The 11,382-nt window shown below is 46.6% G+C and overlaps 1 protein-coding gene across 1 annotated transcript in view; it reads right to left on the bottom strand.

Annotated features, from left to right (window-relative positions):
- Positions 1-959: 959 nt before the first annotated feature.
- The window catches only part of LOC119401319 (fibrous sheath CABYR-binding protein), a 57,119-nt gene continuing 46,696 nt past the window's right edge, over positions 960-11,382 (bottom strand). Inside the window, exons 15-16 of the mRNA XM_037668015.2 lie at positions 2,776-2,903; positions 960-1,896 (exon numbers count right to left, since the gene is read on the bottom strand). Coding sequence (XP_037523943.1) covers positions 1,831-1,896; positions 2,776-2,903 — 194 coding nt within the window. The 3' untranslated portion in view covers positions 960-1,830. The remainder of the gene's footprint in view (positions 1,897-2,775; positions 2,904-11,382) is intronic.

The following is an 11,382-nucleotide window of genomic DNA, read 5'->3' as shown; positions in this document are numbered from 1 at the left end:
GTTCATTGCATGGGACATGGCCAGCCATCCCATGCAGCAATTATGTTGGCAGTCCTCCAAGCGACTTCAGCTTGGTTCCACTGATGCACCTGGTAGCACCACCCCGAAGCCCACTTGTAGATACCAGTGGGTGGCCGGTGGATGGCACTGGGGTTTGAACCCGGCACCTCCCAAATTGAAAGGACACACAATCCATGTTTGAGTTTTAAGCATGAGCTCCATTATGCTCAGACGAACTTGTAAAGTGTGTTACCTGTGCCGTTCCAGTAGCCGAGGGGTGAGAGTATTCACTTCGAAACCGAAAGGGCGTTGGTTCGAATCACATTGCCAGCATCGGTGAAAAAACAAAAACAAAAGAAAGATGTGATGTGCTTAGCGAGGCTCAAACGCAGAAGTCTCTTTTAACTTTTACATATGGGCCACTATTATACGCAGACTAAATTCCAAACGCTGTTTCCAGAGTCGTGCTAGTAGACGAGTGCATATGGTGTTCAGTTCGTACCCAAAAGGGCGCTAGTTCGAATCCCAAAGCCAGCATTGCTGGGGAAAAGTGTAACACAGAGTTGTGGACACTCAAATGCACAAGCCCACTATCTAACTTGTAGAGCTGGGCTGCATTCATGTGCACGCACATTGGCTGGAAGATAGGGTTGTTCCTTCTTTTGTTGTTGTTGAAAAATTTGATTCTTTCAAGTAAAGAATAAGGGGCACATTAATGGAGACATGGGATTGCAAGGCCTGTATGATTCCATGCCACTAGTTTCCCACTGTGTGAGCCAACCTCCCAAGAATTCAAGTTTTTCAAAAAAATATGTGTGTGTGTTGCTTTAATAAAAACGATAGTTGGAAGTTAGCGCTTGTCCTCGTCGTTTCTTTGTCTGCTGTGCTCGTTTTGTGCTAAAGTTTTAGTATTTCAAAAAAAGAAAGAAGGGATGACCCTATTTTCACGCCTATTGAGCCTCTATCTTGTGCCTAATATTGTCTGGACATTATCGCAGCTCAGGTTTACAAGTTAAATGATGGTTTTGCGCAATTGCGCCTAGGTATCCACATCACTGCATGACTCTTTTTCACTGCATGACATGCATACACCTTTAAAGCCCAATGGCTGTGAACATTGTACTGCAAGCTTTTGAAAGTCTATGCTCTTTATAGAGCACTGCAAATGCACAAGGCACCTAACTGGCACCCACTAGAATACAGTAGAGCGCAGGAAATTGTTTGAAGGCATTTTATTTTGTTCTTTAAACTCCTAATGATTTTACTTTCCTTCCACCAAATCGGAGGGTTCTGGCAGACATTGTTTTCATATCTATTGCAGAGTGACCGACTATCAATATTTTTCAACAGCCAAATCCGTACTTGTCATAGGCCCCGTTTTATGCAGAAAATTTCTGACTATTTATTATGTTAGGAAACAAATTCATGCTCGCAGCTGTTAGAGAATGGAAGGCAAGATGAAAAAATGACTGTTTAACAGTTTCTGACCTTTCTAGATACACAATACTTTGTACAGGGAGCGTTTCGATCATTGTAGATACATTTAGGACGCATATGATAAACATTTACAGTCATTTACAGGCGTCACAAGTCCGCATGGCACAGTCCGCTAGAATGCACTCTTCCTTTAGCCTGACAGGAGTGTTGCATTGGCACCACATCTGCTCACATTTGAGCGCTCTTCAGTTTCTCAGAGACGGTGCTGCCACACAGCCCAGCAGCTGTCCTCTGCACGTTGTGCGCATATATACACCGATTCCTTCACTATGCAAACCCAGGCTTTTCCCCATGTAGGGTATAGCTTGGTAGGAAGTGTCAAACGGTGCTGGATTAGCCAAGCAGATGGCTGGCATCTTGCACCACAGCAATGTGTGTCTCATGGGCCACATCAGGCACCTGCAAAGGACATTTGCATTCTAATACAACTGCTGATGTTACCCTCAGTATCATACAGTTGAGATACACATTCTTTATTATGTTCTTGCTAATCAAGCCTCAACATAACATTATAGTGAAATATATGAAACCTTGCCTTTAAAAATAGTGTTGCAAATACCTATAGAAAGAATTTTCGACTATAACGAAGTTACTTTCGTGTTGGATGTGACTTCATTAAAATCAATTCTGAGTATTATTATTAAACTAAATTCTGAGTATTATAGTACACGGAGCAAAAAAATCTGGAATTAGAGCATTATTAAGCAATGCGCCGTATTTGTGATTTTTTAAAATAAAATATTTCAAACAAAATTGCAAGACAACAACATTTTGTAAACACACGTTACTCATAGTATGCCAAGAAAAACTTTGAGACTCACACCTACAACAGTTGTTTTATAGAATCTCGTCAAAATCCCATTTTTGCACAATTCGCAAAAAAGTAGTGGTTCAGCTGAGTGAAGACTTCCAGATTTTTTTTACTAAGGCAAAGTTTTTGTCGCAATACTAGGCTTGGGGACTCAAGACAGCAAAATATATTTTTTTCAGCGAAATTAAAGGGGGTCCGAGGACATGCACTGACGTTCTTATCTGAACACACCCTTTAGTTTTTAAGTTGTTGAGTGGCGAAACTGTGGTGCTGTGTGCACTTCCATTGCTCAAAGGCCCTTGAAGTTTTGGTAGAGTTATAGGATGTTCCACTAAATCGTCAGTCTATTGACTTGGCAGCCTTTGAAACCACCTGTGTAGCAGCTTGAAATTGACCTTTGAGTTAACTGACTATTGGCTAAAAGGCATTCCAAATGCCTGTGTGGCACAGGTATCATTTACGCTCACCTCAGCTGTAGCCTCCACATCAGCTTCATCTGCAGTGGTTGTGACGATGGCATACTGTTGGCCCGGCAGCTCCAGCAGCTGTGCCTCCGCCTCCACATATGTCTCTTCCAGGGTTTCGTCGGTTGGCTCTGAACATGAGTACCCACAAATGCAAGTCAGTATGGCTGCTGTGTCATCTTCCAGGCAAATGTGTCCGTAAATTATTTTGCGAGTGAAGTGATGAGAAGTTGTTGAACAAGGAACGTTGCTGGAGCCAACGTTTCAACCACACGACTTGCCCTGACGTGGACAACTCACTGAGTTGAAATATTGGCTACAGCAACATTTCTTATTCGATGACTTCATACCACATTGCGTCTCTACCTAACCTTAAACTTCTGTTGCGTTCGGATCAAAAGATTTTAGGTACACTACATAGAAAAATTATTTTTTCTCGTATTATTAAATTACCCTTTCACAATATCAAAAGCACCAGTCTTGCCACGAGAAGAAGCTTGGTAGGCGAGAAAACACACAAAAAGGAAATGCAGGTAGCAACGCCACCTTGAACTTCCAACACTGATCGCCATGACGTCATAGATTTTGATGGTGTCTGTTAGGTTTCGCCGCTCATAAGTCGATCGTGTGGACGGGACGGCACGGTACGTCGTACAAAGCTTCTTTCTCGGCTCTCCCCCTGCCTGGTCTTTGGCTGTGCAATTATCAAGAGAAAGCAAACGGCTTCCTTTGAGCAGCTTGTCTACCCCGATGGCCAGCATGGGTTGCGGTCAAGCGACCGTTCTCAGAGGTCGGCGGCCCGAATGTGTGGGAAAATGAGGAGGACATCCCCTGCTCTATGCCGTCGCTCGAGGCGACAGTATGCGTGACCCCAACAACGACCGACATGTGCTTTCGCAACAATGCAAGGTCGAATGCGTGGGAGGCAGGGACACGCATACGCCTTTTCTTTCCCGGAACCGTTTAACGACTGGCCCCGCGGGTTCAACTCGATGAGTATGGGAAAATGGCGTGAATGCACCAGGGCTAAGATACCGATGTATTTCGACCGTGAGAATCCCTGAGAGCGTGGGATAAGGAGAGGGAGAGCCATGATGGGAAAGAGTGCCAAAACGCCTGTCTGCACTGTAAAGACACTGCTGTCGAGATTAGGGACAGCCCAGTAGGGAGTGGCTTAATCTGAGGATAAACGGATTGGATAAGGGAATGTCGAGGCGGACCACCAGTGGCCACCTCCCCTTTTTTTTGTTTACCGCAAGGTACTTAAGACTGGACGGAATTCGTTTCCCTTCAGACTAGGCTGTAATCACTTAACTGATAGATCAGTAAGACTCCGTACGATGCAACTTCTGTCTGGGCCGTAACCACTTGGTGGTCGAACAGTGAGACTCGGTTCTTCGTATGTAGTAACAGTGTTCTAGGCTCTAACTTAAGAAAAGTTAAGTAGAAGAGTAAGACGCTGTTGATGTCTATGTTATCATCAGTGTGCTTCGGCAAGATGTACATATGACTGTAAATATTTCGCTGCAATATACCTTCAACTTTTTATTACCTCCAACCTGCCTCCTGCTTCATTGACGTCGATCATCTTCTTGACGGGACTTCAATCCACATCAAGGAGAAAACGAACAAGGAAAAACATAACTGGCGCAATCGACAGGATTGAGTACGAAAAGCTATTGCAAACTAGAATGAACGCGGAACGTCTCAATGGCACGTTGTCCAACTCTGGGTCGGAGACGGGTGATCAGAGGCGACGGTGTTTCGATTCTGTCCAGCAATGTGCAAAAGTGCTGAAAGGGTTCCGCCTGCCGAGTGACGCGGATGTGCCATTATGGTTTGAGGAAGTAGAAAAACTGTTTGCTACTTACCAAGTACCGTATGAGAGTCGCGTGCATTTGGTTATACCAGCACTAACTGAACGAGTTCGTTACCTACTGCGTAACCTCAACCCTGAAGAGAGTGCAGATTACGAGGCAGTTAAAGCAGCAGTACTGAGGGAACTGAAGCTTTCTCCGGCAGAGTATCTGCAGAGGTTTGAACGAGCAGTAAAGCGGAAGGAAGAGACGTGGGCGCAGTTCACGTCACGGGTGAAAACTTATTTCTCGTACTACCTCCAAGTGAGAGAGGCCTACACGGTAGAAGTGATGGCCGAACTCATGGTTGCTGACCGTATAAAATCGGGACTCAGTATGGAGGGTCTTGAGTATGTGAGATTAAGGGAAGGCGAGGGATGGCTTAGGCCAACCGAGATCGCTAAAGTGCTCCAAACTTTCAAACAAGCGAAAGGGAAAGGGCGTGCTTCAAAGCAACCAACTGTAGAAATGGGGCAAAAGCCGGCGACACGAGTAGACAAAGGGGCTCTGAAGTGCCACTTATGTCACGGCTCAGGCCATTTCGCTAAAGAGTGCCTGAAGGCTAGTGATAAGGAGAGCAACCCCAAGAAGGCTACCGAGCCAAAGCGGAAGGTACAAAAGGTAATATTAGCCGACGATTCGGAAATTGAAATACCCAATGGAGTCCTTAGCGCAAAGGTGAAGTCTCTGAAACACGAGGGTGATGGCACAAATAAACTGCAGTTAATTCCTGTATCATGTGCAGACGTATCCGCAGATGCGATTTTGGACACAGGGAGTGAGATAACTGTCATTCGGGAGAGTCTGCTTCCGCGAAGTTTAGTAGAACCGTCTGGCACGGTAAGATTGGTGTCTGCTTTTGGTAAAACGATCGAGGCAAGGCTAGCTACGTTGCCGGTAAAATTAAATAGCCCGCGAGTGGTGACGCAGCCTCAGAGCGTCGACCTACTCTGCGCGTTAACTAATGAGCTCGTCGAGGGCACAGATTGTTTGTTGACCGAGGAAGATTGGAAACTTTTGTTGAAGGCCAGCAGCCCTCTGGCACCCTGTCGAACACCGGCCGAGCCTGCTCATGAGGCAGAACAAAGAGTAGAGAAACCAAAAGTAGTGGCCTGCAATCTTACCTTGGAGGAAAAAGACGTTTCCGGGGAAGATGCGCAAATTGATGAAGAAAGGGAGGCGTCGTTAGGCCAAAGAGAAGAGTTCCGCAAAATGCAGTTGGATGACACTACGCTAAAAAAATGTTGGGAAGATGCTCGTAGTGGGAAATCCGGCATGTTCATTTCAGACGGACTGTTATACCACTACGACTCAATAGCAGGCACCCGAGTGAGTCAGCTGGTTGTCCCCAAAGATAAGCGCACTGAGGTGATGCACTTAGCTCATGAGTCACTATGCGGGGGACATCTAGGGCCAAAGAAAACAAGAGCTCGCATTAGGTATAACTTCTTTTGGCCGGGTATGGTGAAGGAGATATTAGAGCATTGTCGTTCGTGCCATGAATGTCAAATTCGTTCAGACAGGCGTCGCACGGATAAGGTGCCTATTACTCCGCTCACTAGACCAGAACACCCTTTCCAAGTTGTCAAAGTAGATGTAATCGGACCCCTGGACACACCGTCAGCGAGAGGGCATAAGTACGCACTGTGCTTAGTGGACCTTTGCACGAGGTGGCCAGAGGTGGTCCCACTGCGCTCTTTGACAGCTAAGGCTACTTGTGATGCACTGATTGAGATCTTCAGTCGCACAGGCGTTCCGGAGATGATCTGCTCCGATCAAGGCACTAATTTCAAATCTCAGCTCACGCAAACGATGCTGGAGAAATTAGGCTGCACACCAAGATTCTCAACCCCAGAACACCCAGAGAGTAATGGAGTTGTAGAGAGGTGGAATCGAGTACTGAAAAACATGTTGTATCATGTCATTAAGAGAGACTCCAAGAATTGGGACAAATTGATCCCAATGGTTTTATGGGCTTATCGGGAAGTTCCCCATGAGGTAACCGGAGTAGCTCCGTTTCGTCTATTGTATGAAAGGAATCCCACGAGACCGCTTCTAATACTGCAGAGGACGTGGATGGGAGAAATGCCGGTGCCCGCAACATTGAGAGAAAACCCCGCTAAGTATTTACTGCAACTTAAGGAGCAGCTTCAGACTGCCGCTAATATTGCTGAGCTAACTAGTGCAACTCATCAGGAGAGTTACGCCAGTGCTTATAATCGCAGCACCAGGCTCAAAGCTTTTAACGTTGGCGACCAAGTTGTGGTTTTCGACAATGATCGGAATTGTAAGATGTCACCTAAATGGCTAGGCCCATTCACAGTGGTTGGACGTGAGCGCGAACATTCTTACCGTGTTGAAACATCTGAGGGAAAGGTGAAAAGTGTCCACGCCAACAACATTCGACCTTACTATGCAAGGGTCAGTCATATTGGGGTCGTCTTCGATGAGGACCATGATTTTGGGGAGGTAGGATATGCTCCACAACCAACCACTATAAAGCGGGAAGAGCTAGTGCTAACGAGCGAGAAGGTTGCTCACCTTGATGCTGAAGCGCAGGCGGAAGTACAGGCGGTGTTCCAACGACATTGCACACTCTTTGACGGCACCCCGGGTATAGCGAAGGTAGACGAACATAAGATAGAAATAGAACCGGGCCACCAGCCAAAAAAGGTGTTTCCTTATCGGGTGCCGGAACTATTAAAGAAGGAAGTCAGCCGGCAAGTTGACGAACTTTTGACTTCGAAGTTGATCTACCCCACGGAGAGTGAGTTCGCACACCCGGTAGTATGCGTCGGAAAGAAAGATGGGACTATCCGCATGTGTGTGGACTAGAGGGCGTTAAATGCTGTCACCAAAGTGGATGCGTTCCCTATGATGAATCCTCAGGAATTGATTTTCCGAGTAGGCAGAGCGCAGTTCGTTACGGTAGTGGACCTTAGGCGCGGGTACTGGCAGGTACCGATGGAAGAAGAGAGTCAGAAATTCACCACGTTTGTAACGCATGAGGGGCAGTACGCATGGAAAGTGATGCCTTTCGGGCTAACAAATTCCGCGGCAACCTTTCAAAGAATGGTGAATAAGCTCTTGTCGCGACATCAAATGTATGCCACGGCATACCTTGATGATATTGCTATTTTTTCTAGCACTTGGGAGGAGCACTTAAAGCATCTCGACATTATTCTTAAGGTCTTAGATAAGGCGGGACTGAAAGCCAGTCCGGAGAAGTGTCAGGTTGCGCAATCCCACATACATTACCTGGGGCATATTGTCGGTTCAGGGACACATGCACCAGACCCTGAAAAAAACGCAGCGATTAAGAACCTGGTACCACCGCGCACCAAAAAGGAACTACGCAGCCTGTTAGGACTTTGCGGCTACTATCGCGAGTACGTCCGAGGATACGCAGAGGTGACGAGCCCGCTCACGCTGTTAACAAAAAAAGCGGTACCTAATAAGATACCCTGGCCGGAGGAAGCCCAGGCGGCATTTGAGATTCTCAAACAATCTTTGTGCGAGGCCGTGGCGCTTAACACTCCAGAGCCATCTCAGCCCTACTGGCTTTTCACAGACGCATCAGCTACGGCGGCGGGAGCATGTTTGGCGCAAATGTCAGCCGAGGCGCAAGAGAAGCCTATCGCCTTTGCAAGCCACCGCTTCTCACCGACCCAGATGCGTTGGTCGACCATTGAGAGGGAAGCGTTCGCAATAATATGGGCCTTAAAGAAGTTTGACTACTGGCTTTTCGGTGCCATAGTAAACGTCGTTTCCGACCACAATCCGCTGTCGTACCTTACAACTTCGACTCCGCACGGGGCGAAATTGACAAGATGGGCGCTGGCGTTACAGCGATATCATGTGTCGGTACAACATCGGAAGGGCGTATATAACGGTAATGCGGATGCGTTATCATGGCTCCAGAATAGTTTATGGAAGCCATCAGAATAACAGTGCCATGCCAACTGGGGGGGACGTGAATGTTCCTGCCCACTTGCTGCTGTATATTGTGGACTGTGTGATTGTCAATTCAAGAAACAGACACTAGTGATCATACTGCTTGAAGCAGCAATGGTGTGCTTGATTGTTTAGCATGTACGTGTTTACATTTCTTGTATTCTCCTATCTTGTTGTCTTGATCTTGTTGTCTTGCAATTGTGTTTAATGTTTGTGTAGACTGTTGTATGGTTAGAAAGTCCAGCGACCTAATCGCGGCAGTGCTTTATCGTATCACTGAGCGTAAAACAGCCCAGCGTACTCTTTAGGGGGGACGTGTTAGGTTTCGCCGCTCATAGGTCGATCGTGCGGACGGGACGGGACGGCGCGGCACGGTACGTCGTACAAAGCTTCTTTCTTGGCTCTCCCCCTGCCTGGTCTTTGGCTGTGCAATTATCAAGAGAAAGCAAACGGCTTCCTTTGAGCAGCTTGTCTACCCCGATGGCCAGCATGGGTTGCGGTCAAGCGACCGTTCTCAGAGGTCGGCGGCCCGAATGTGTGGGAAAATGAGGAGGACATCCCCTGCTCTATGCCGTCGCTCGAGGCGACAGTATGCGTGACCCCAACAACGACCGACATGTGCTTTCGCAACAATGCAAGGTCGAATGCGTGGGAGGCAGGGACACGCATACGCCTTTTCTTTCCCGGAACCGTTTAACGACTGGCCCCGCGGGTTCAACTCGATGAGTATGGGAAAATGGCGTGAATGCACCAGGGCTAAGATACCGATGTATTTCGACCGTGAGAATCCCTGAGAGCGTGGGATAAGGAGAGGGAGAGCCATGATGGGAAAGAGTGCCAAAACGCCTGTCTGCACTGTAAAGACACTGCTGTCGAGATTAGGGACAGCCCAGTAGGGAGTGGCTTAATCTGAGGATAAACGGATTGGATAAGGGAATGTCGAGGCGGACCACCAGTGGCCACCTCCCCTTTTTTTTGTTTACCGCAAGGTACTTAAGGCTGGACGGAATTCGTTTCCCTTCAGTCTAGGCTGTAATCACTTAACTGATAGATCAGTAAGACTCCGTACGATGCAACTTCTGTCTGGGCCGTAACCACTTGGTGGTCGAACAGTGAGACTCGGTTCTTCGTATGTAGTAACAGTGTTCTAGGCTCTAACTTAAGAAAAGTAGAAGAGTAAGACGCTGTTGATGTCTATGTTATCATCAGTGTGCTTCGGCAAGATGTACATATGACTGTAAATATTTCGCTGCAATATACCTTCAACTTTTTATTACCTCCAACCTGCCTCCTGCTTCATCGACGTCGATCATCTTCTTGACGGGACTTCAATCCACATCAAGGAGAAAACGAACAAGGAAAAACATAACTGTGTCTATGAAGGCCTACATATTTCTCGATTGGCAGAAATAAAGCACGACCCCTTAGGGAGCCAGAGCCTTGGCATGCTGAGTATCGGGAGATTTTGTTGAGTCAATGTGACCAGACTACGAGAAAACACTTTGAAATCAGTCATGCTGACGTTCACGTGCAGAGATTTTGAGAGATTTCGGTGCTAATATTAAAAATGAAAATTCAACAATCATTTTACTTTTTATTAATAAACCTATGATGGTGAAATTAACGACAGTAGTTTTCAAAGAACAATTTATCAATCAAGAATGATTCGTTGTTTTTCAGTGTCCCTTTAACAAGGGTCCCTGTACATGTATGCTCGAAAAGCAGAGTTGTGCATAAGTCCGCCATTATCTTCCAAAGCTATGCAGTAAACTAACTCCTCGTGCCTTTATGTGCCAGGCTTAGCACACTTGCACAAGCGTACGCGGCTCAGGCTTTAGTACGGTGGCACCACTGCTTGGCTACATCTGGCACCTAGCAGAGCCGCATGTGCCCGCTGCATCTGGAGTTGGCTGCTCAGTGGCGCGGTGGAATCTTTGACGCCATAGAAGAAAAAGATGGGTGCAAATCTGCTCCCTTTTGGAGGACATACAGAGGCACTAGGCTGCATGAGCAACGAATCATTGGGAGATGAAAACTTGAAGGCATCATCAGTGGTCAAATGAGGGATGCCACTGAATCCCAGAGTTATTCAATCATGCCAGCTGTGAAACTCCATTCCGAAATCCAGACATGCCCATGGACAAACTTGCAGAGGATAGCAAACCGACACGCTACCCGGGAGCGACAATAGAAAACACACCGCATGACCATGATCGCTGCAGTCTTCGATGTCATTGCATGAGTTACCATGGCAAGAATTAGGAGATGCACTTTGAAGCAAGGTTGAAGAGTTCTATGGCTCCACTATCATCTGCAAGATTTTAAATCACAAACGTAAACACACTGCTCGCTTCATCAATGCAGCATTGCTTGCTGGCTTGTGCAACGCAACACACAAACATGCCATTCATTCACTCGTTTTCCCGCGTGCAGGTGGCGCTACAATAAGCAGACCTCTGCAATTTCAGCCAATGGTATATCTGAATTTTGACACTTGGAGCACTCCGCTCCCTAGGGAGAGTTTCGCAACTCATATGATTGAAGAACTCTGACTGAAGCCAACATTCAGCAAAAGCTGCCATGCCTTTGTCATGGCAACAACTGTTTTCAATATTCTTTAGAAGATTCTGGGACATATAAGAAGTCTCTTCTCCAGTGGCGTAAATCCAGAAAAATCTTAAGGGGGGACACACACCTTGATGCCATGGCGGTCACTTTGTTTTTCATAAATATGCCTTTTATTTTTAATTATATCAAAATTAAAATCATGTTTTCAAATAAATTAAAAACAAAAAGAGCC

Source organism: Rhipicephalus sanguineus, chromosome 8 (assembly GCF_013339695.2).
Source record: "Rhipicephalus sanguineus isolate Rsan-2018 chromosome 8, BIME_Rsan_1.4, whole genome shotgun sequence".
NCBI lineage: Eukaryota > Metazoa > Arthropoda > Arachnida > Ixodida > Ixodidae > Rhipicephalus > Rhipicephalus sanguineus.
The sequence above is the reverse complement of the archived record's forward strand: the minus strand, read 5'-3'. Positions and strand labels throughout refer to the sequence as shown.